The 25,719-nt window shown below is 45.5% G+C and overlaps 1 protein-coding gene across 1 annotated transcript in view; it reads right to left on the minus strand.

Annotated features, from left to right (window-relative positions):
* Positions 1 to 15,393: 15,393 nt before the first annotated feature.
* Positions 15,394 to 25,719, minus strand: part of NKAIN4 (sodium/potassium transporting ATPase interacting 4) — a 114,817-nt gene continuing 104,491 nt past the window's right edge. Inside the window, exons 6-7 of the mRNA XM_032218124.1 lie at positions 21,213 to 21,297; positions 15,394 to 15,908 (exon numbers count right to left, since the gene is read on the minus strand). Of these exons, the coding sequence (XP_032074015.1) occupies positions 15,899 to 15,908; positions 21,213 to 21,297 (95 nt within the window). The 3' untranslated portion in view covers positions 15,394 to 15,898. The remainder of the gene's footprint in view (positions 15,909 to 21,212; positions 21,298 to 25,719) is intronic.

Genomic DNA, 25,719 nt, shown 5'->3' on the forward strand with positions numbered 1-25,719 from the left:
TGTATGTCAGGCAAGATTGAGAAATGGCAGACAAATCCGTCACAGGGACATTTCTTGCCTTTTCAGAACATTCACAGCCACTCAACTCTTCCTCGGGACGATCTCCTTGGGCCCAGGAAGACTCGACTCTGCCCGAGGAGGGAAGAGGAACCAAACAAGGACTTGAATCAATAAATATACTGGGGTGCTTTATTTATTTATTTATTGGATTAAATTATTTATTTGACTTGGCTGGTCCGGCTGCCCCTTTCCAAAAAAAGACTCGATTTCCTTCCTCTGAACCCTGCACCCCATTTGATGATCTTGCGGACGTAACTTCTTTGAAACCTCCTTCGATTTCAGAGATGAAAGATTAAAAACTGTTTCAAGGTTTCTCTTGTGGAGAGATTGGGAGCTTCATGGAGTGGTGGTGGTGGTGGTGGTGATGGGGAGGAATTATTTAAAGCATATTTGGAAACGCTTGTTCCCCTTTCTTACTTGTGTAAGATTTTTAAAGCAGATAATTTGGAGTGAAAAGTTTGTGTGTGTTTTGACTTGTGATGGTTTTCCTTTAAAGAGAATAAACTAACCTGCCTTTCTGGAGCCATTTCTAATCGTTTCTGTAACCATTTATGGATTTATTATATTATTGCAATAAATTTATAAACTATCTGAACTCTGTTATTTCTTTCCCACCTTTTGTTATTTTTATAAACAACTCTAGGCGGCAAACATGTCTTAATATTCTTTCCTCTTCCTATTTTCCCCACAAGAACTCTTGAGACATAAGTTGAGAGAGAGAAAGACTGATCCAAATTCACGCAACCAGCTGTGTGTGTGTGTGTGTGTGTGTGTGTGTGTGTGTCAGGGACGTGCAGTCACTAGAGGCAGGGGAGGCGTGGCCTCACCAGTCATGAGGAAAAGGAAAGAATTTTAAAGAATTTTTTTAATATAATTAAAGCCAAGGTAGTTGCTGCCAGATTCCAAGTCACAGTGACTTGGAACAGTGCTTAGTGTTAACTATAGGAGGAGGCGAGAGAAATAGGGGCCTCCTGTGCATAAGCAATTTTTTGCCTTTTAAGAGTTAAGCAAGGGTTAAAAAGCAAAAAAAATTGTATGCAAAGGAGGCACGTGTTCTCTCGCCTCCTGTAGAGGGCATTTTTAGAGGCTTTTTAGCGTTATCTGGGAGCGACTAGGTCAGTCTGACTCAGAGCTCTGGCCTTTCATGAGGGCAGGGAGAAGCAGAGTTGAAATTGTCTCTGAAACAGCTGGAAAAGGTGCATATGTGGGGAGGGGTGAGGAATTCAAAAAGTTTGATCGGAAGGCAGCAGGGAAAGGGGGGGTATGGCAGAGGAGCTGCTTTCAAGCCTTTGGAAAATATATCCAATCCAACTTCTGTGTTTGTGTTTGTTTGAGAGTGAGTGAGTGAGAGAGGGATCCAACTTCTCTGTGTGCGTGTGTCTGTTTGAGAGAGGGGGGAGGGAGGGAGAGAGGGAGGAAGGAAAGGGAGGGAGAAGAAAAAGAATGGGAAAACTTATTTTGCAAGGGGGGAAAATGCTGTTGCTTTAAATCGGAACTGAGCATGCCTGGCTGTGGAATTCTGGGAGTTGAAGTCCACAAGTCTAAAAAGCTGCCTCACCAGCCATAAAGCTCACCGCATGTCACTGGTGTGTGTTTGTGTGGGTGTGGGTGTGGGTGTGGGTGTGTGATCATGAAAGGAGCATCCCTGAAGATTGCGTTAATTTTGGCAGTCTGGCATCCCCTGGGCAACTGTGTTATCACCAGCAAAACTTTCCAACCTAGAACGACCAGTGGTTAGCTTTTGACACGAATACAGACGGATGCAACAAGCTTTCATGCCTAAAGCGGGATTAGAACTTATGGTTTCCTAGTTTCTAGCCTTGTGCCTCAATCATCATCATCTTCATTTAATGACCCCTAATCCCTTGCAGGATGCAGTCTGGGCAACTGAATGGAGCAAGCAGAGTGGCCAGATGCCCTTCCAATCGCCTGGGCGGAGTTTTGTACAGCAGATATAGTCACAGGGTGCCCAGAGAGAGAAATATCTGCCTCTACCTAGGATCAAACTCACAGCCTCCTGATTGTGAGGCTCCACCTCTAGGCTACCACTCCATAGCCTTGTGCCTTAATCACTACATCAAATTGATTCTAATTATTAATTATGGGTTTGGGTGGTACACATACCGTATTTTTCGGAGTATAAGACGCACCGGAGTATAAGAGGCACCGAGGTTTTGAAGAGGCAAATTAAAATAAAAAAATTTTTGCACTCTGCAAACCTCCCCAAAATGGACTGTTTTTCGTGAAAATGGGCCTTTTTTTAAAAAAGGGGCATGAATAGCCTTTAGGAGACTTGTAGAGTGCTTTGGGGGGGGGGACAAAAATGAGAAAAAAGACACCCATTTTTTGCTCATTTCTGCTCTCTCCAGCCCCCAGGAGCTCTCTGAAAGCCTCCTAAAGGCTATGCACAGCCATTTTGGTGAAGGGGGCGGGGTTTCAGGAGGCAAAAAATGCTGTATTCAGTGTATAAGACGCACCCAGATTTTCAGCCTCTTTTGAAGGAAAAAGGGGCGTCTTATACTCTGAAAAATATGGTAATACAAAATAAAATCCATAGAAGGAAAGAATAACATTTGGAAAATAACAATGGTGTTAGAATGCTGCCTTGCAAAAATTATTCAGGCTTATGATCCCCACAAGGAGATTTTCAATCTGTAAAAGTATTTACACTTTAAAGTAAGCCAAAGTACAATTCTTGCTTGCACTCCCTCGGCAAAAATCTCCTTCCTTGGGTTCACGCAACAGACTCTTGCCAAGCCAGTTGAAAACCAAGCCGTTGCATTCATTCAACATGCTGGGTTGTTTTAACCTTGGTTAGAGCTTATTTGTTCTCCGGTTGCTTAGCACCCTGTACAAATCCAACCTCTGGTGAGCGTATTTAATGTGTTTATATGGAACTGGAGAATGGATTGCTGGTTGAACAATTGGAGTGTATTGTGTAAATATAGCAGTCGCTGATTGATCAGACAGCCTTGAGGAGGACTTAGAGACCTTATTTTCACAACCACTTCAGTTGTCCAGCTTTGAATCCACCACTAAAAATAGATATCCAGTAGGAGAGGAAGGGGTTTTTGGTGTCTTCTTTATGGTGGCTAGTAAACAAGGTAGTTTCCAGCTCCCTAACGGCAGTGTTCTCATTGGATTTATTGCAATTATCACTTCTATTCCGAGAAGAGAACGGAGTTGTCTGTTGAAGTATGAACTTGAGAGAAGTTTACTTTAGCCCACATCACACATATTCTGGAAATGGGGCTCTGGGTACGTAACCTGCAGTAGACATAAAAATAAATTCAATAGTTCTCAGTTACAGTATATTTACAACTAGCCATTAACCCGGCATTGGCCTGGTATTTATTTATAGGGGGGAAATGTCTAGACCAAACATACCGTAATTTCTAATGTTAGATTTTCCCCCTTACCAGAGGGAGTCCCCTTGTGGAGTACTGTGAAGCCATTACCAAGGCAACTCTACTACACTGTACAGTAGAAGACATTTTACAGCACAACAGGCTGTATCTTAACAGAACACACACACTGAGGGATGTTAAGGGTGTCTTACTCCCACTGTATTTTTCTCCAGAGAGTAAGTTATCTATGTACCAAGTTTTGTTGAAATTGCTTGAGGCGTTCCATAGTTATGCTGGAAGACATACACACACACAGCCATTTAGATAGATAGATAGATAGATAGATAGATAGATAGAGAGAGAGAGAGAGAGAGAGAGAGAGAGAGAGAGAGAGAGTGGGTAGGTAGGTAGGTAGGTAGGTAGGTAGATAAGATAGATAGATAGATAGATAGATAGATAGATAGATAGATAGATAGATAGATAGATAGATAGATGTAAGGTAGGTAGGTAGGTAGGTAGGTAGATAGATAAGATAGATAGATAGATAGATAGATAGATAGATGATAGATAGATAGATAGATAGATAGATAGATAGATAGATAGATAGATAGATAGATAGATAGATAGATGGATGTAAGGTAGGTAGGTAGGTAGGTAGGTAGGTAGGTAGGTAGAGATAGATAGATGGAGGGAGGGAGGGAGGGAGGGAGGAATGGTGGGACAAGTACAGCTATAGGTTCTAGTGAAAAAAAATCAAGAAAGCAGAGGGTATGGACTTACGGGCAACTTGTATAAAAACCATAGTGTAGGAGAAGAAGAGAACATAGAAATATTGTGCTGGAAGGGACCTTGGAGGTCTTCTAGTCCAACCCCACCAATTCATTATAGGCAGTCCTCGACTTACGATCACAAGAGCCCGACATTTCTGTTGTTGAGTGAAACACTTGTTCAGTGAGTTTTGCCCCTTGTTATGACCTTTGGTGCCACAATTGCTAAGTGAATCACTGCAGTTGTTAAGCGAGTAGCATGGTTGTTAAGTGAATATGGCTTCCCCATTGACTTTGCTTGTAAGAAGGTCACAAAAGGTGAGATCGCAAGACGCTGGGATACTGCAACTGTCATAAATACAAGTCAGTTGCCAAGGATCCAAATTTTGATCATGTGATTATGGGGATACTGCAATGGCCGTAAGAGTGAAAAACAGTCAAAAGTCACTTTATTTCAGTGCTGTTGTAACTTTGAACGGTCACTAAATGAACCGATGTAAGTTGAGGACGACCTGTATTCGTTATTTGCAGACATTTAATAGTTTCTCAATGAATCATAGGGCTGAAAGGACCATGGAGGTCTTCTAGTCCAACACCCTGCTTAAGGTAGGAGACATTACACCATCCCGGTCAAGTGGCTGTCCAGTCTATTTTGGAAATCTTCCAGTGATGGAGCACCCACAACTCTGGGAATCAAGCTATTCCACTGATTAATTGTTCCCAGTATCTGAAAATTTCTCCTTAAACTTGGGGCAGAGTCAAAAGAGGACTTAGCCTAGAATCGTTACATGTCCACAAATGCTCCTAGTCCCACCCCCTTTGAATTCTGCTGATCCTTTTCTAGCAACCAATTTAATGCTGACCTTCTGTATAGACTTGAGCATTAAATCTTCTTAACTGGAATGTATCATATAATCCTGGCTCTTTGTGCCTGACTCTCGGTGTGTGTGTGTGTGTGTGTGTGTGCGTGCGCGCCTATCACACCATCACAGTCACCATCTTTGACTCTTTATCATACCCCATGAAATACTTGCAGTCGGACCTCCTATTATATACATACAGATGGGTTTTTTTTCTAATTGTAATTCTTGATATGGCAGTTGAGTTGCAAAGACGGTGTGCAAAAATCTTTGGGAAAAAATATATGTACAGTTTTTTTCCACTGGAGGGCAGAATCCACTAGCTAATAAAACTCGTTGGAGGAAAAAGGTCCCCTGTCCTTGTCCCCTCAAGGTGTGTTACAATACAGAATTGCTCTAAATTTGTAGTAGCACCTGCGCAACCTTTAAAAGGTAAGCGTGCAACCTTCATCTGCAATTTGAAGAATGCTGTTTAAAAGCTGACAGGTTTCCCTGTCAATCATGTCTGACTCTACAGCACAGTATTCATCTCTTTTTCTTAACTGAGGGAGCCAACATTGTCCAAAGATGGTTCCATGATCATGGGGCCATTATGGCTGTACACCGTAGGCGCACAGAACACTGTTTCCTTCCCACCAAATTGGTACCTATTAATCTACTTGTGTTTGCATTTTTCAAACTGCTAGATGGGCAGGAGCTGGTGGAGCAGGAATGGGAGCTCACCCCATTGTATGGAGCCCGGGCCTTGAACCCAGCTGTCAGCTCTCCTCTGGAGGGCTGACAGCTGGGTTCAAGGCCCGGGCTCCATGCAATGGGGTGAGCTCCCATTCCTGCTGAGCCATAGCACCCCTGAATGTTGTTTACAGGCCATCAAACCTGCAAATTGCCAATCTTAAACTCCGAAAGGAATAACAAATCTTCCTAAGGTCAGAACCTCTGCAAATGAGCCCCCTTGGGGGAGAGGGCTTAAAAAGTTTGCACCTGTCCAGTTGTGAGTTCTAGTCCCAGGCATGAAAGACAACTGGAGGACTTTGGGCCAATCACCAGGAGACGGTGAGTTCTAGTCCCAGGCATGAAAGCCAGCTGGGGGGTTTGGGGCCAGTCACCAGGAGACCGTGAGTTCTAGTCCCAGGCATGAAAGCTAGCTGGGGGACTTTGGACCAATCACCAGGGGACCGTGAGTTCTAGTCCCATCTTCTGCATGAAAACTGGATGACTTTGAGCCAGTCACTCTTTGAACCCTGAGAAACAGATTTATCATCCTAATTCAAAGTTACGTGCCCCCCTTATCCGCCGTGGTCACACAACCACATTTTGCGCGCTGGGCAACTGACCCATATTTACAATTGTTGGAGCACCCTCGAGTCAAAAAGCCAATATTTATTATTAGGGGCTTTTTGGGGGGGTGGGTGTAGAAATTGACATTTACTTCCATTTTCCATCATACGCACAAAAAATGCCCCCTAACAGCTGGGGGTTCACTTAAGGATTGCAATGATAGCTTAACGATGGCTGCAAAAAACCCCACTTTTATAAAATTGCTCACAGCTGTGTGGTGATCTGCTTTATGAGCATCACGTCTTATGACTGAAATTGTGGGTTTAATGATGGTTGTAAGTGGAGGACTACCTGCCTATCCCTTTTTGAGGTGCAGTGACCGGAATGGCACATAATATTCCAAAATGCGGATGCACCATTGATTCATATCAGGGCATTATCCTATCGACGTTTCTATTTTCAGCACCGTTTTTTCTTATCCCTAACTTGCCATGGGGTTTTCCCCCCCACTGAATGCAGAACGTATTGACACCTTCATTGAACTGTTTACCATTACTCCGAGGTTTCTCATCAGCCGCTACTAACTCTCATCCCCATTACTTTATGCAGCTGCAGCTGTGAGGTTTTTTTTTGGCACTAATGTGCATCCCTCACTTTGAATGACATCTGCAATTTTGACACCCACGCCTTTAAATGCGCCGAAATCCTTCTGGAGCTCTTTGCAACCCCGTTACTGTTTTAACCACTCTGAATAATTTAGTGCCATCAATAAGCTTCACTGTTCCATTAAGGTACATCCAGAATCCAGATCCTGAAATCATTATATTTCAAAGCAGAAGTTCTAAGACAGATGCCGGAGGACCTCACTAGTTACACCCCCTCGATAGGGAGAGAGGGAACATTTAAACAAGCCAGATAATATTTAATAGATATTTAGTAGATAAAATTAGATAATATCTATCTATTAATTAGAGATACGTTACAGGAAACATGAAGCCCAAAATTCTTCTTTTGCTTTTTTTTTAAATCACTTATAAGAGCTGTTTTAAATATATTTCGACTTTTCTGTTAAGCTTTTTGGCAGCTGCTAAAACCTGTTAGAAGAAATGTCCTGGGTTCAGTTCCAAGTGGGGAGACAGACGCTGGAAACATGGTGGCTGTTTGGAAAGATGGTTTTAATGGTGGACAGGATCACATGCCTTGAAGATGTTGGGTGAAGGAAAAAAGGGGAAGAGATGCTGAGAGTCCCTGGGTTTTAAGCCCTCTCTGGGCTTTTGAATTTGAGCTTGTATTCTGATTGGTTGTCAGACTCCCATGGGGCCATGCAGAGGCAACTCAGTAGGCTGTCCTGAGTCCCAGGCTTGGTTGAGCCTTGCTGGGTGATGTAATCTTCTCAGGTGCCATGTGGTGAGATGGTAGAGGGCTAATCCTACCTTTGCTGGATCTTAGGTGAAAGCATTTGCCTATGAATAGACCTAGCTATCTCTTTATCTCTTAAGTGTGGACATCTGCTGTGAGCTATTGAGGATGGTGGGGGCTATTAAGAGTGAGTCTTTTTCCTTCCTAAAAACATGTTTCTCCATTTCTCATCCAAGGAAATACAATATTCTGCCTTTTTAATATTTCCTAGAGTATTTCGTTTTTTCTAGGAGAGGAGAAAATTTTCCAGGCACGGTTCTCACAGAGTCCCTTGTAGCAAGTTTTATAAAGACGATAGGCTTGGGTGGAATTACAAAAATTCAAGCCCCTGAACTATTTCCCGTGTAGGATTAATCTACAAGATCGAGCGAGAGTCCGTAAGAGTGAAAAAAAAAATCTCTGATAGTCTTTCTAGCATTTTTCCTAGAATTTTGGGAAGTGGCAGCTTTTTTGGTGGATAACAGAGAGACTTTTCATGGGTAACAGACAATATGGGCAGTGTCAGCCTCTGTTTTGCTGCTTGCTTTTCGGCTGCCATTGAAACGGGGAGGGTGGGCATGGTATTTGGGTGAGGGAAATAATCTGTATAGGAGGACTGCTAATGGGGAGTTGTTCACACCATTCGTTTGCGCATATGGAAGGAGGGGAGTTTCCCGCCAAGGCCAACTGTCCGGCATACCAACCTGACAAACCTGGCAGATGGTTAGTTTATCAGATTAGGAAAAAAAGGAAAACTCGAAATATATCTAAACTGATTTACAGTGGGAAGGAGGTGTTTCAACAGGAAGAGATTCAAAAGGCATTTCGGGAATTTTTTACAGAACTGTATAAAGGGGATAAAATTAATGCTCTAGATATAGGCAAATATTTAGATAAAGAGAAAATACCTTTAGTTAGAGAAGAGCACAGGCAAAAATTGAATCAACCAATAACCTCGGGGGAAATCTTGCAGGTAATTAAGCAATAAAAGTTAGGGAAAGCACCAGGTACAGACGGTTTGACAGCGGTTTACCATAAAAATTTACAGTTAGAAATGGTAGAACCTCTTAGAGAATTATTTAATATGATTCAAATGGAAGGTGAAGTGCCTCCATCTTGGAAGACAGCGTTTATATCTTTGATACCCAAAGAAGATCAAGATACTCCAGAATGCAGCCGCGCGAGTGATAGTGGGCACACCGCGGTTCGCCCGCATTACACCCATCCTCCGCGAGCTGCACTGGCTACCTGTCGGTCTCCGGGTGCGCTTCAGGGTATTGATGACCACCTTTAAAGCACTCCATGGTAGTGGATCTGGATATTTGAGAGACCGCCTTCTGCCGATCACCTCCCTCCGACCGATTAGATCGCACAGGCTGGGCCTCCTCCGAATTCCATCCGCCAGTCAATGTCGACTGGCGACTACACGGAGGAGAGCCTTTTCTGTTGCAGCTCCGACCCTGTGGAACGATCTCCCCGTTGAGATTCGTACCCTCACCACCATCCAGACCTTCCGCACAGCCCTCAAGACCTGGCTCTCCCAGCAGGCCTGGGGATAGATTAATAGCAATAGCAATAACAGTAGACTTATATACCGCTTCATAGGCCTTTCAGGCCTCTCTAAGCGGTTTACAGAGTCAGCATATTGCCCCCAACAACAATCCGGGTCCTCATTTTACCCACCTCGGAAGGATGGAAGGCTGAGTCAACCCTGAGCCGGTGAGATTTGAACCGCTGAACTGCTGATCTAGCAGTCAGCCTGCAGTGCTGCATTTAACCACTGCGCCACCTTGGCTGTTTCCAATTTACCCGCCCGAGTGTTGACTGTTGAATGCATGTTGTGGTTTACCATTTTATTTTGTTCACTATTGTTTGTCTCTTGGTACTGCACCCCCTCTCCTTGTGATTGTAAGCCGCCCTGAGTCCCCTCAGGGAGAAGGGCGGCCTATAAATCTCAATAAAATGACGTAAAAAAAAATAATACTACCCAACCCTGATGATGATTTTTGAAGATGTCTCCCACCTGACAGCTGTGGAGATATTGGATTGGACTATGGACTGGGGTTACCAAGGGGAGGGGAATAAATCATGTATTGATATCTAACGCTTTCGCGCGCTTTTGCTCAGATCCAGCTTTGCTTAGCTTCTCATTACTTATAATCAGTAAAAGTACTCTTAATTCTGCAAAATGGAGTTGAGTGGTTTCTTTCTTGGTTATTAAGTGAAGGAGTCCTGACAGGTAGTCCTTGAGTTACGACCACAATTGAGCCCCAAATTTATGTGGCTAAGTGAAACATTTCTTAAGTGGTTTTGGCTCCGTTTTACTACTTTTCCTGCCGACGTCGTTAAGTGAATCATTGCCTCCGTTAATTTAGTAACCTGGTTGTTAGGTTTGTCAGGAGGTCACAGAAAGGGATCACGTGACCCTGGGACACTGCAACCATCATAAATATGGGTCAATTGCCAAGCATCAGATTTCTTATCTCTCTCGTCTTAAATCTATCTGATCATCCTGTCTCATCCTGCCTGGTTTTGTGTTACTCTGATCCCAGGACATTCCAACTATCATAAATAAAAATGCTGCCAACTGCCAAAGAAATGGATTGGCAAGGCAGGTGTCAGGATGTGCCCAGCCTGGCTGCAACTGTCCGAAGGTAAGCAGTAGGGCAGCTCCACCACCCCCATCTCCACCTTAGCTTAATTTTTACCCAGGCACCCTGGAGTGGGCGGGGTCTTAATTAGGCCTTATTTGGGGTGGTAGGACTTATATTTGGGCCGTAGGGGCTGAGACGCTGAGCTTGTCAATCAGAAAAGCCGGCAATCCGGCGGTTCAAATCCCTAGCATCGTGTAATGGAGTGAGCTCCCGTGACTTGTCCCAGCTTCTGCCAACCTAGCAGTTCAAAAGCATGTAAAAAATGCAAGTAGAAAAATAGGGACCACCTTTGGTGGGAAGGTAATGGTGTTCTGTGGGCCTTCCGTTTAGTTATGCCAGCCACATGACCACGGAGATGTCTTCAGACAGCGCTGGCCCTTCGGCTTTGAAATGAGGATGAGTACTGCCCCCTAGAGTCACGAATGACTAGCACATATGTGCGAGGGGAACCTTTACCTTTACGGCTTATATTAGATGCACATGTAAAAAAAATCAAGCTAGGACTTACTTTCAGGGTAGGTCATATTTTCGGGAAAACACAGCTGTATAAAGTCTGCTTTGAGCAGGGGATTGGACTCGAAGGCCTCCAAGATCCCTTGCATTCTATTTTTCTAGTTGACTCATTGCCCAATAACATCCTGAATCTTTATCAGTCTAGAAACTGACGGTTGCTTTCACACTACAATTGTCGCATTTCCTGCCTCACTGTGGAGAGAAACTCTACGGCCAATTTTTCCAAGGGCTTAGCAGATGGGATGGGGGCTTAGGGACCCGGAAAAATCAAGTTCCATCTCTCTCTTCAGCACTCACAATGAAACCCAGATTTGTACTTTGCAATTCGCAACGATTCGTTTCCTTGGCCAGGATCCAAAACATACATCCCAAAACAAAAACATTTCTTTTTAGTTGCGAAACAAGCCAAAGGGTCTATCATCCTTCCCATTAGCGCTTTGGCTGAAGTTTTGGCAACTGCCTAGTTCCCAAAGCAAACTGGGTCCGGTTTGTAATTTTTGGCTGAAGGACAAATCAAGCATCCTATGGCCCAGGAATTCTCCTTGAAATATAAAGCGAAGTATTCCCGCCAGGCGCTGAGACTGAAGGAGCGGTTTTGTGGTTGCGCTCGTAAATACACAGACACACACAGACACAGACACACAAACACAAAGGCTGTCCTGCAATTCTGCTCTGGATCACTGCACCCAACACTGTGCAATTAATGATAATACTTCTCCGTTGGGAAGATTTCTCTTCTTTGCCCCATATAACACAGAGGTCTTCTTACTGCCAGAAATTGTGTTCCGGAAAGAAAGAGCAACTGAGGATTAGTTTTCAGGGGGTGATATAGTGAGCCTTGGTTTAATTTTGTTTTATAAGAAGAGAAGAAAGGCAAATAAAGAACTTATTGGGTGTATTACCTAGCCTTAAAAGTCTTTAGAGATTTACTATGAACCCCAAGACCCTATAAAGATCTAATAGAAGTTAGACAATGCACATCACCTTATAGGTCACACAGTACAATAATTTTATATACTTGTGCAAATCAAGGTGGTTAGGTCTTCTGAACGAGCCATCTAAAATTGCTTTCAAAGCTGGATCCGGTTGAGAGGCTCTGAGATTTTAATCAAGTTTATAGACTTTATTATAGCTTCCCCATCTTGATTCCCATAATGTCAAACCTGCTTGGTCATGAGTTGGACGCCTGCGGCAAATCAGGGATAATTTACGAGTGTCCCAAATGTAGAAGGCTTTCTTCAATCTTCTGGTGCAGAACCAAAGGTATAAAGAAGGCATCAGATGTAATCGCTTATCCAATTAAGTGTGTGTGATACCAGGTCTCTTAATGCCTGTCGCTTACATAGCCAACATTTTATCTAGGCGCACAAAAGGAGGAGACATCAACAGGATTGGGAGTAGTAGAACTACTACTGGGTAGTCTACTGGGTTAGTAGAACTAACCCAGAACTAAAAAAAAATAAAAATATGGTGATGAAGAGAGGAATAAAATCTGGAGTGATACATGATGTCCCGGAGGCTGTGGTTATAGAAGAACTGGGCAGTTAGAATTGTAGCATGGAGAATTCTGGATTGCACAATTGACCACAGGTTCACCAACCTAGATTCCATGTTTCCCCGAAAATAAGACCCGGTCTTATATACATTTTCCACCAAAAAAGGCACTAGGTCTTATTTTGGGGGGGTGTTTTCTACTGACTCACCTTCTTCTGCATCTGCTTGCCGCTACTCGCGCGGCGGTTGGAGTGTCCCGGAGTCACGTGATCCCTTTTTGCAACCATCTGACAAGCGAAATCCAGGGGGGAGTAAGATTCACTTAACGACCATGTAACTAATCTAACAACTTCAGCGATTCGCTTAACAAACGTGGCAAGAAAAGTCGTAAAAACGGGGCGAAATTCCCTTAACACATTTCTCCCTTAGCAACATAAAATTTGGGCTCGGTGTGGTCGTAAGTGGAGGACTACCTGTATAGTTATGTCCATGCCAACGTAAGGGAGTCAGTCCCAATTCATGGGGATTTTAACTACCACAGCCATTGAAAACCATGTGCCGTTTTTGCATTCTCTCTTCTTCTTCTTGTCCTGTTCATCCTTAAAGGTTCATTGTAATACTCATTGTAGAAAACTGCAGCTTTGCCATCCCACTGCTAGAATATCTGCAGTTGGATCACACAACTTTGTAACACAAAATGCAAAAGGTCCCAGATCCAATTTCTGACATCTCCAATTAAAAGGGGGCAGAGATGTTATCGGTCCAGCATTGACACAACCTGTGCAGTGTATGAAGTATTGTGGTCTATGTGTATAAGTTTAATCCTTCCCCTAAATCAGTGTGTAAGGCCTGCAGTCATATTCCTTTTAAGATCTTTGGCCTGCCACACACCCTCTTATTTTACTATGCTTTTTCATTAGTGGGGAATTGGGAGGGGAGAATCGTAAGGTGTAGAATGGGTTGTTGTTGAAATAAAAAATGCCTTTCTAGAAGCCCAAGGTCATTCTTTGTCTCCGCACCTCTGCACCTGACCGGAACTAGATGGGTGGAAATGCCAGCGTGGCAGTAGAAGATTAGACCATGTGATGGACTTGTGGGTGTGGGGGCAAGGGTTTGAACTTTCAACTGGGTGGAAACCCAGGAAGCCTTCAGATTCGGGTTTCCACAGTTTGTACCAACGTGTCTCTCTTATTAAATTGGAACTTTGATGAAAGCTCTGCCTTGGACTCTGATTTAATTCTCGATGATATTTGGAACGCTGACACAGTGTTTCTCAAACTTGGTAACTTTCAAGAAAGATGGACTTCAGCTCCCAGAATTCCTCAGCTGGGTATGCGACTCTAAGATACGTGGCAAGATGGGGAATTCTGGGGGTTGAAGTCCACCTTCTTCAAACCAATGATCTATCCAGAATGTGGACCATTGGTTTGAAAGAGGGATAAAAAGAGGTCATCTATGTTAACCAGGGGTGGACTGCTGGGGGTTCGCAGGGGTTCAGGAGAACCTCTAGCTAAGATTCTGTGCAGTTCCTAGAACTCCCAAATCCCACTCCTGGCTGGCCCCGCCCACTGCATCCCATCTCTCCCAGGAGTCCCCACACAGCCCATTTCGCATGCAGGTAAGTGCAGAGAATGGGTGGAGGCTCGGGGAGGGTGAAAAACGGGCCTACAGGAAGTTCGGGAATGCCGAAAATGGGGCCATTTCCGGCCTCCGGAGAGCCTTGAGAAAAACCTCCAAAGCCCAGGAAGGGCAGAAAGCCCCCCCCCCCACCATGGTGCAGGAGGCCAACTAGGCCACGCCCACCCAGCAACCGAGCAGAGAACCGCTTGCTAAAATTTTTGAAGCCCACCCCTGGTTAAAACTGAACAGCCCCCTCTCAACAGAAAGGGAGGGATAAGACACCACATATCTCACGTCTACGAGGTAGTCCTTTTAGCAGTTTCAAGAAGATTCCATATCGGTTTGCACTCTAATTCAGGTGGCCCTGAGGCCACAACTCTCAGGAGACCTCAATGGCTCTCAGAGAGAGTGCAAACAACCAGAAGAAACACGATCCCTTCATCCCCCCAGAACCAATGACACTTCTTATATGAGAAGCGAAATGTCGTCGGGGTGCGTGTGTGTAAAAAAGTCCAGTTGTCTTTTGACAAAACACTTTGGAGACATTTCAACTAACATATTACTTTTAAATGAAAATGCAATAAATCGTAAGTCAAGACACACCTTCTCAATGAGAGACCGCCTCCTGCCATTCACCTCCCAACAACCAATAAGATCGCACAGGTTGGGCCTCCTCCGGGTGCCGTCGACCGGACAATGCCGGCTGGCGGCTCCCCGAGGGAGGGCCTTCTCTGTAGCTGCGCCAACCTTGTGGAACGAGCTACCTGCAGCGATCCGGATCCTTACCACTCTCCCGGCCTTCCGTAAAGCAACCAAGACCTGGCTGTTCCGGCAGGCTTGGGGCTGTTGATTAATATCCAGCCCCACTTGATTGAATGGATGATATCTTATTTTTAAATAATTGTATTTTTAATATTTTTATGTTTTTACTTTTGTTGTGAGCCACCCAGAGTCCCTTGGGAGTGGGCGGCATACAAATCTTATTAAAGTTGCAAGTTGCAAAGTCAATGGAGGGGAGCTAAAATTGGCACTTTGTCTTTGGCCCTGATTTGTTTTGCCCAGAACAGGGGTCGGCAACATTAAGCACTCAAAGAGCCACAGAGGTCCTAACTGGAAGCCCCCTGTTTAGTCCTGGGACCAACCGGAAGTTTGGTTCCCCCACCAGAGAGTCTCCTCCTAGCGCGGCATCCTTTTTCCTCTACCTGTCCTAACCGAAAGCCCCATCAATTGTGGAGCCCACTGGCGACAGGGAGTCGCAGCAGAGGAATGCAAGATTGTTGACCCCTGGCCTAGAATGTGGCAAAGCTTCCCACCAATTTTAATTGTCCTAAGTGAAGAATAGTTGGAGAGCGAGTGGGGATTTTAAGGCTTTTCCCAATCTTATTTCCTACGACACTTAGAAGAACTCCCAGATACAGATAATTTTAATTAACAGCTTGTCCATTAATAGAAACCACAAAGTTGAGATGGTTCAGGGTAGGTGAGGAGGTTGAAAGGGGAGTGAGAAGTAGTCCATTGATAATAACAAAAGTTTATGCCTCCAAATATCCAGAGGCGATGCAATTTCATTGTCATACGGAAGAAAAGAGCCAAATATGCATTTTCCAAATGTTCTCTTCATAATCCCAACGGAGTGAAGGTAGGGTTTGGGCGGGGAGGAGAGAGAAAGAAGGAAATACTCATTCATTCATAACAAAACCTAGAAATCCACTAATGAGGCATTGTCTGAGCAGATGCCAGCAAGCCTGAAGCACCAAGTAGAGGATAGTGATCCCATGGAGGTGTCGTGCTCTTTCACCTGGAAGGCATCTCCCATTCCTTGGCTGCCAACAGTACCCGGCGGAACATTTGGCATTTCGGATGGGGATGGATGCTTCCCGCCTATCCAGTCACTGGATCCTTGTCATTTATGCAGGCCTAGGAGAAAGTGTGAACACAAAAAAAAAAGAGTTTAGAGCAGAAGACAGAGGGGAGCCCAGAGTGAGAGACAGCCAGCCATCTGCACACTTTGCCACCATTGATCATGCAACATTGGATTCTCCTGGAAGTTGTTAACGTGTGTCAAGGTTGTGTAAAGACACGGGAAGACGGTTTTGGGAGACAGGAGGAAGAACTGCAGACAAGACGCAGGTACAAATGTCTCCGGAAGGGACCCTCCCTAATGTCTTGGGAGTGTAAAGGTGAGGAAGGGGGAGGGGGAGAAATGCATTTTCAGACTCGCAAGGCTGCTGCCAGTCTTGTGAGGCAGCCCTGCTAAAAAGAATACTTCAACAGCCCCCCGGCCTGCTGGAGCAGCCAGGACTTAGTGGCTTTGCGGAAGGCCGGGAGGGTAGTAAGGGTCTGGATCTCCACGGGGAGCTCGTTCCAGAGGGCTGGAGCTGCAACAGAGAAGGCTCTCCCCCGGGGAGTCGCCAGCCGACATTGGCTGGCAGATGGGATCCGGAGGAGGCCTAGTCTGTGCGATCTGATCGGTCTATGGGAGGTAATCGGCAGGAGGCGGTCTCTCAGGTACCCGGGTCCGATGCCATGTAGGGCTTTATAAGTAACGACTAGCACCTTGAAGCGAGTCTGGAGACCAATAGGTAGCCAGTGCAGCTCACGGAGGATAGGTGTAACGTGGGTGTAGTAATTTACCGCTGTGCTCGGGGCTCATATATTTCCAGGAGGGGTGGACTTCAAAATTTTTAGCAAGGGGTTCTCTTCCTGGCTGCTGTGGCTATGGTGGGCATGGTCTAGTCAGCCTCCTGCACCACAGTGGGGGGGGGGATTTTTGCCCTCCCTGGGCTCCAGAGGCTTTGTTCGAGCCTCCGGGAGGGCGAAAATGGCCTCCCCAGGCTACGGAGGCCTTCTGGAGGCCGGATACAGGCCTGTTTCTGGCCTTCCCGAACTTCCGGTAGGCCCTCCCCAAGCCTCCACGCGTGCCCTGCACTTACCTGCATCCAAAATGGGCCATGTGGGGATTCCTGGGAGGGGCAGGGCGGAGTGGGCGAGGCCAGCCAGGAGTGAGATTTGGGGGTTCTCTGAACTGCACAGAATCTTAGCTAGAGGTTCTCCCGAACCCCTGCAAACCCCCTGCAGCCCAGCCCTGGTTCCAGGATGTAAGCATGCAGCGATTCTTAATCACCAATATTTTTATGCTATCTTGCTTGCAACACGATTGGGGGCCCCTCCTTTTTCCCCTCCCTCTGGATCCTGAAGCCCCTCTTTTCTTCCTGCTTCCTTCCTGAGCTTCTTTCCTCCTGGATTAGTAAAGCAAGTAGCTTTCCCATTGCTCCACAGAGGCATCGTGGATCCCCACTTTGCATGAAAAAAACCCCAATATTTAATCTCCGGCTGTATCCATCCAAATGAGGAGCAATTTGGAAGGTATTCAATCCTGAAACTCAAAGAGTATTTATCTCCTCCCCCACCCTCCCAGGGCAGAGGTGTCAAACTCAAGGCCCTTGGGCCGGATCCGGCCCACGGGGTCTTTAGATCTGGCCCGCAGGACAGCCCTGGAAACAGCGAAGGACCGGTCAGAGATGCCTCTGCTGGTGAAAATGAACCTCGACAGGGCCACTTGTGGCCCACCTGAGCTCCGTTTTCAGCTGCCACAACCTCCTGCAACCTTTTGCTGATGCTGTTTTTTCTTCTAATTTGGGTGCTTTTTACCATGTGATTTAAATCAAGAGTCATTTCAGGTTCCCAAATAAATGAAGCTCTTTTGCCCCCCTGCTATGGCTTCCTGCCAGCTGAACTCACCACTGGCTGGCCCCACCCCTCCCTCTCCCCCTCCTAGTTGCTCCTCGCCTGAGAAGGCGATAGCAGCAGATGGATACTTGCCATATTCCAGAGCGGGAGTGATGCCGCCACCTGTTCTCGCCTCTTCTTCTTCCAGCCCTCGTTAGTGCTGCGCCCACCTCAGTCGCTTGGGGTGCCCTGCAACTTTCTCTCTGCCCCGAGACACTGTCCCAGCCCAGCTGCAGCTGGCGCCAGTGCTCTCACCGCCTCCATGGCCTGCTTGCTGCTCTTGCAGTGCCCTGCCCAGCAGGCTTAAATTTAGCGCACTTCACAGTGGGGAGACGGCATCCCCTCCTCTTCCTGGAGCCCATTACGACATGGCGCATTGGTCACTCTGGGAGACGCGGGACTTTCTCTATGCCCCGAGACACTGGCCTGGCCCAGCTGCATCTGATGCTCCTTTCCTCCCTTCCCTCTTTCCAATCTTCCTGTTCTGACCTAGGCTTCCCCCCCAAAGCACAAGGCAGAATCCTGGTCCTGACAAAAACCCTTCTTATTAAATGGATGTGAATCCCTCTCATTCACATTCAGCAAAGACCTGGCAAACAGTCTTTCAAAGGAATATTTATGACCACAGACCTTATCTAGCTTGGAAAGCTGCCATGTAAATATTTTCCAAATGAGGTGCTGTGCGAGGAAAGGCTGGGCATAGAGTCTCTGAGATTCATGGACAGATCTTCAACAGATCTCTTTTATTTCCTATGCGGGGGGGCAATTATCTTCTACCTGTGACTTTACTCCTAAGTTGACCGTGACTTAGCGGTTCTTTCCTTCTGGCCATATGCACACTGAGAACAGGCTCCAGCTGTTCCTCTGCCTCCTTGCTGTCTAGCTCTGTAGGCATCTGATCTCTGCCAGATGGCCTTGGCCCCCTCTCTGCCTCTGATGAAAAGTCATTGTCTGATCCTTCCCCAGCCTCCAGGACTGGCCCATGTTCCTCCCCAACCTCCTCACTGTCCGATTCTACTGCCAGCTCCGCTGGCCACTGGTAGGCCACAACACTTCCTTTCTTCCTCCCTCCCTTCCCTCCCCCTCTTTTCTTCCTTCCTCCTTCCCTCACTTCCTTCCTTCCTCCCCTCCCTTCTTTCCCCTTTCTTTCCTTTTCCCCTTCCTTCCCTCCCTCTTTCCCTTTCTTCCTTCATCCCATCTCCTTCCTCCCTGCCTCCCCTCCCTTCCCCTTTTTTCCCTTTTCATTCTTTTTCTTTCTTTCTCCAAATCCCACATTGCCAGAGCTGTGTCAAATTAGCTCAGCCTTCCCCTTCTCTCTGGCATTAAGCGCAGCGCCTAGAAGAGAATGCAACAGGAATGCAATTTGGGTGCCAGAAAGGCTGATGGGCTTTGCATTCCATCCAGCTAATTCGGGTGACCGCAATATCCCGCATTCTCCCTCGTTTATTCATTAGCGAAATTTGCTTGCCACCCACCTTGCCAACAAGGAGACTCTTCCTGACATGCTATAGTCTAAATTTTGCCCAAGTGCATTTGCAGGAGCTACTCCAGAAATATTAATAGGATCCCTGAAAATTTGGATGCTGATTCTTCTCTGCTTATACTGAATTGGAAAGTGAGCGGACAATATGATGAATTGTATGTTTGCCTACCATTTTTTTTTCTTTTTTTCAGTATTCTCATCATATTTTTATTTATTAGCTGTTTATCCTGCCTTTATTACTTTATAAGTAACTAGATGATAACCTGGAGTTGCCCAGGTATTTATTTATAGGGGGAAAGTGTCCCAGCCAAACGTAATTTCTAATGTTGGATTTCCCCCCCCCTTACCAGAGGAAGCCCCCTTGTGGAGTAGTGTGAAGCCGTTACCATGGGAACTCCACTGCGCTGTACAGTAGAAGCCATTTTAAGGCACAACAGGCTGTATCTTAACAGAAGACACATCCGAGGGGTGTTAGGAATGTTTGACCCACAGTATTTTTCTCCAGAGGGTAAGTCATCTGTGTACCACGTTTGGTTAAAATTGCTCGAGGCGTTCCAGAGTCCACACACACAAACACACACACTCTCTCACAGACATTTATATATATATAGATATTATAATAATGGAATCCTCCTGTTTTCCCCACAACAACATTGTGAGGTAGGTTGGGCTGAGAATGAGTGACTGGTCCAAAAATCATCCAGCTGACTTTCGTACCTAAGGCGGGACTAGAACTCACCATCTCCTGGCTCTTTCTCTTCTATCCATTATGCATCTCAGTAACCACATTCTTATATGTCATCCCAATCTACAACCAAAATTTATTGATTTTTTATTTCTTTATTAACCATCGTTTGATGTTGGCAAGGCAAAATTAAAATGAATCTGCAAGCTTTTTCTCAGATGCAACACCAAATGGATGATTAGAATCATAGAAGAATTGAATCCAATCCCTTGGTCTGTGCAGGATTTTCATAGTCAAAAGAATTTGGCAGAATTGATGAAATTAGTTGGGGAATCTTTGTGATCACAAGATTCAGAGGTGGCCTTAGGCGGAAGTCAAGATGGCGTCTACAAGGGTCAGTCCAAGCTCCACCTATTTAAAAATGTGATTGATATATAATAGACAGGCAGACAGATGATAGATAGATGGCTGTTTGAAAGATAGATTATATAGATAGATAAATAGATAGAGAGATAGGTAGATAGATACCTATAAATGACAGAGAGAGGGAGAGAGAGAGAGATACAGACATTGATTGCAGACTGACAGACAGACAGATAAATAGATATAGACCAATAAATCACACACACACACACACACACACACACACACACACACAGAGATACAGACTGATCGATGACATAGATAGATGAGATAGATAGATGAGATAGATAGATAGATAGATAGATAGATAGATAGAGACAGAGTCAAACTGACAGATGCTAGATAGATAATAGATGATAGACAGATCGATAGATGACAGATAGATGATAGAGATACAGATCATAGATAATAGCTAACTAGCTATCATCTATGGTTGATAGGTAGATAGGTTGGTAGGTTGGTAGGTAAACATACGTAAATAGGTAGGTAGGTAGGTAGTAGGTAGGTAGGTAGATAGGCAGACAGATAGATGATAGAAAGACAGACAGACAGACAAATGATAGATAGACAGACAGACAGATGATAGATAGACAGACAGACAGATGATAGACAGACAGATGTTATAGATTGATAGAGATAGATAAAACAGAGAGAGAGGCAGATGAAGATACAGACAGACAGACAGATTTAGAAAGACAGACAGCTAGACAGATCCAAGTTCCACCCATTTTCTGTGGGCAGTGTATCTTTGTGAAACTTAGATTGTACCCTTATGGAAGCCATTTTGACTTTTTTCAATTAAAAAAACCACACCCTGTAGTCACCCCTAATAAAATTCTCTGATTTATTTCAAGGATACCACCGAGAAAAGAGCCTCGGAGCCTCCCTACAGCATACTTACAGGTACGTCTGCTTGAACAAAAGATTGGAAGGCTTTTCATTAACATGGTAGAGAGGGAATGGGTCAAATCCACCAATGAAATCAACTGAAAGAAAGGAAAAAAAATCCACAACACAAGCAAATAACAATGGCACAATTGAAAGACAATGAAAGGAAGGTGAGGAGGACGGCACGGAGGGGGATGCAAAGACGTAGGCGTAAAACACAACATGGAACCAAATGTGCAAAACAAAAGGGCATGAACTCATCGAAGCGTGCAAAGGCCCCCATGGTTTTCACAGGAGAATTAAACCCACACTTAATTGTCCCCACGTTTTTAATAATTCGGTCATGACAGCGCTAGGAATTCCCCCCCAAATTGTTTACAAACAAGCAATGCCTGCACCTACAAAATGAAACCCTGCAGATACAGACTTTAATCATAGGATGCTCCTCAAGCCGTTTAATTAACAGGAGAGCAGACAACAATTATCAGAATTGGAAGGGACCTTGGAGGCCTTCTAGTCCAACCCCCTTCTCAAGCAGGAAACGCTACACTATCTCAGAAAATGTGGTTATTCCGCAACCATCATAAATATGATCCGGTTGCCAAGTGTCCAAATTTTGATCATATGACCCTGGGGATGGTGCAACCGTGACCCGTCAAAACCGCGGAGGACAAAATCGCGATTGACGAAAGTGCACATGTGACGTCATCACAGCGCGACGAAAAAAATTAAAAATTGAAATAAAATTAAAATTAAAGCAAGCCGATTCACATAAAGGTAAGGGTTAGGTTAAGGGTGAGGGTTAGGGTTAGAGCGTTAGCGTTACGTTTAGCGTTAGGTTAAGGGTTAGCGTTAGGTTTAGCGTTACATTAACGGTTAGGTTTAGGGTTAGATTTAGGGTTAGGTTAAGGGTTAGGTTTAGGGTTAGGTTTAGGGTTAGGTTTGGGGGGGTTAGGGTAAGGTTTTCGCTTTATTTTTACATTTTTCGATCACAGCGCGATGTTTTCGTCGCGCTGTGATGACGTCAAATGTGCGCTTTCATCGAGCGCGATTTTGTACTCCGCGGTTTTGTGGTGGAACCGGTGCAACGGTTGTAAGTGTAAAAAAAACAGTCGTAAGTCACTTTTGTCAAAATAACAGGGACGGAAGGGACCTTGGAGGTCTTCTAGTCCAACCAGGGGTGGGATTCAAATCATTTAACAACCGGTTCTCTGCCCTGATGATTTCTTCCCACAACCAGTTCACCAAACGGCTCAGAAAGTTAACAACCGGGTCTCCTGAAGTGGTGCAAACTGAGTGAATCCCACCCCGAGTCCAACCCTTTGCTCAGGCAGGATACCCTGTATCGTTTCAGACAAATGATTGTCCAATCTTCTCTTAAACCCCTCCGGTGTTGGAGAATTCACAACCTCTGAAGGCAAATTGTTCCGCTGATTCACAGTTCTCACTGTCAGGAAATTCCTCCTTGCTTCTCTCTTTAGTTAGTTTCCATTAGTTGTTTCTTGTTGTTCTTGTTGTTCTGACCTAGGTTTCCCCAGCAGCACGAAGCCAAGGAAGAGGAGGAACAGCTGGGTCCAGTGTTTGATGCACGGATGCACAGAATGCAGAGGAGAGGAGAGCAGTGGAAATCTATGGGCTGGTCCTTGGCCCCGAAGAGCCACTGCTGCTAGCAAAGCCTTACTCTGAATAGATGTGGCAGAGGAGAGGAGAGCAGTGGAAATCTATGGGGCGGTCCTTGGGAAAAGAAGAGCCACCGATGCTAGCAAAGCCCCACCCTAGGTCTGGGGATAAAAGGCAGGGGGCGGAGATGAATAGATGTGGCAGACAACTATCGGATGGACCTCTTAGCTGGCGGGGAAAGAGAAACTTTTTATTGGGACTGCCGGTGCTCCAAATAAAGGGAATATTGCTTTAACTACAGTGTTTGTCATTTTTGCAGAGGTGAATCAGAAACACAATATTTAAATCCTAAAATTTCACCAAGTCTTTTGAGGGGGGGCGGGCTGTGGCAACATTAGATTTATATGCCACTTTTTCTGCAGGGGAATTAGACTCCTAAGATTCTATTGTAACCGCTTGTCTCCATAAAAGAAATTTTGAGCCCCTTTGTGGACTTGATGTTTCTGGTCTGGCCCATCCCGTGGGGCTGACATCACCTGATCACCAGGTGCCTCTCTGTCTCTCCTGCTTCATATCAAAGGAACAATTTCAAAGAATTGCAAAGAATAAAAGCGCCGCCAATTAGTTCTGGTCAGTGGAAGGCCACGTCCTTCCAGAGTTTGAAATATCCGTGGTTTTTTTTTTTAAAAGGTATTAATTATTGGGTGACTTGGCACCTTGCAAGACGAGAGCAGGGGAAACGGCTTGAAATGAACTATGGATTTCTTGATAAATCATCGCCACATCGTTGCTTTTCCATTTGAAGTTATTGAGGAATACAGATTGTTCCCCCCCCCCCTCCAACTCTACTGCCTTCTTCTCTTTTCAATTCCGCTTCCTGCCCCACGTCGTTGTCCTTCCAAAATGCCAGCCCATGTATTAAACGGACAAGTGACCAAGAGAGGAGGATGAGACAGACAAAGAGAAGCGGATGGAAGAAAGAGAAAAAGTTACTTAAATTTTCTTCCTGTCTCTATTAATTTGGAGAAAGATAACCAACAAATGAATGATAGTGCTGTGCTGGGTAAATTTCAAATTGCCCCCTGTCTTTTATCCCCAGAGTTAGGGGATAAGAGCCAAGGTGGCGCAGTGGTTAAATGCAGCACTGCAGGCTACTGCTAGATCAGCAGTTCAGCGGTTCAAATCTCACCGGCTCAGGGTTGACTCAGCCTTCCATCCTTCCGAGGTGGGTAAAATGAGGACCCGGATTGTTGGGGGCAATATGCTGACTCTCTGTAACCCGCTTAGAGAGGGCTGAAAGCCCTATGAAGCGGTATATAAGTCTACTGCTATTGCTATTATTGCTATTGCTATAGGGTGAGGTTTCCCTAACAGCAGTGGTTCTTCCTTCTCAAGGACCGGCCCATAGATTTCCACTGTTCTCCTCTCCTCTGCCTTCTGTGCATCCATGCATCAGGCACTGGACTGATGTTCAGTCCAGCTGTTCCTCCTGTTCCTCCTCAGCCATCTCCACACCTGGGGGCTGTTGACTCTCCATCTGAGGGCTGACGGACAGCGCAGGCTTCATCTCTCTCTCTCTCTCTCTCTGTCTCTCTCTCTCTCTCTCTCTCTCTCTCTCTCTGCCGCAACAGTTGTCCGCATGAAAAACGGGCACACATCACTTTCTTCAGTGCCGTTGTAACGTTGAACGGTCGCTAAATGAACTGTTGTATGTCGAGGACTCCCTGTGTAGTGTTTTTCTCTGCCAACGTTTTGTTCTACACCACCCAGGATCCCTCTCTGAGGGGGACGGTTGGCTCAAAAAGGTTGAAAAAACAAATTAAAAAGAAAAAACACAAAAGTTTTCCCAAAAGGTTTGCCTCCCCAGGTCCAGACAATTATGTCCGAGAAGTTGAGACATCGCCTTTCAAAAAACGATGCCGTCTCCAATTGGCCGCTAAATCATTTTAGGCGCATGAAATGCGATGCAATTTGCTTTCAGCGTCTCTGGTTACCGTTATTTATCTTGGCTAAGGGTTAGAACAAGGCAAGCCATTAATTGCAAGCCCTAGAAATCCAGAGGTCAGCTCTGCTGCTATTTGGATCAATAAAAGCCCCTCCGGTCAAGAACACATTTTTTTTTTTAAGGCAATTCTGAAAAGTAATTGACGTACTCTAAACCCTAATCCCATGTTTTCTAATACTCGTTCTCTGATCTGCTGGAAGAAAATATACCCACAGAGCAATTGAAGCTGATGCATTGTTTAGTGGAGGATTAGGGATCTAAGACCATTATCTCCTGAGCCAGCCAATATACTTTGAGGCAGCAATCCCAGAGTCTCCGAGAAAGTGTCCCAGGTACAAACTTTGCCCCCCCCCCCACTTCCACGCTCAGAGAGTAATTCCAAACTCAGATGTAAAAAATCAAAAATAAGATTTCAAGTTGGCTGATGTGGAATGTACTTCTTAACTTCTTTCCTCCCTCCCTCCCTCCCTTTCCTTCCTTCCCCCCCTCTCTCGCCCCTTTCCCTCTCACTCTCATCTTCCTTCCTTCTTTTCCTTCCTCCTGCCCTCCCTCCCATCTTCTTTCATTCCTTCCCCCTCTCTCTCCCTTGCTCCCTTCCTCCCCCTCTCATCTTCCTTCCTTCCTTCCTTTCCTTCCTTCCTTCCCTCCCTTGCTCTCTTCCCTCTCATCTTCCTTCCTTCCCTGCCATATTCTTCCTTCCCTCCTCTCTCCCTTGCTCTCTTCCCTCTCCCTCTCATCTTCCTTCCTTCCTTCTTCCTGCCCTCCCTCCCATCTTCTTTCATTCCTTCCCCCCTCTCTCCCTTGCTCCCTTCCCTCTGCCTCTCATCTTCCTTCCTCCCTCCCATCTTCCTTCATCTTCCCCTCTCTCCTTCCCTCCCTTCCCACTTTCCTTCCC

Source organism: Thamnophis elegans, chromosome 5 (genome assembly GCF_009769535.1).
Source record: "Thamnophis elegans isolate rThaEle1 chromosome 5, rThaEle1.pri, whole genome shotgun sequence".
Taxonomy (NCBI): Eukaryota; Metazoa; Chordata; class Lepidosauria; order Squamata; family Colubridae; genus Thamnophis; species Thamnophis elegans.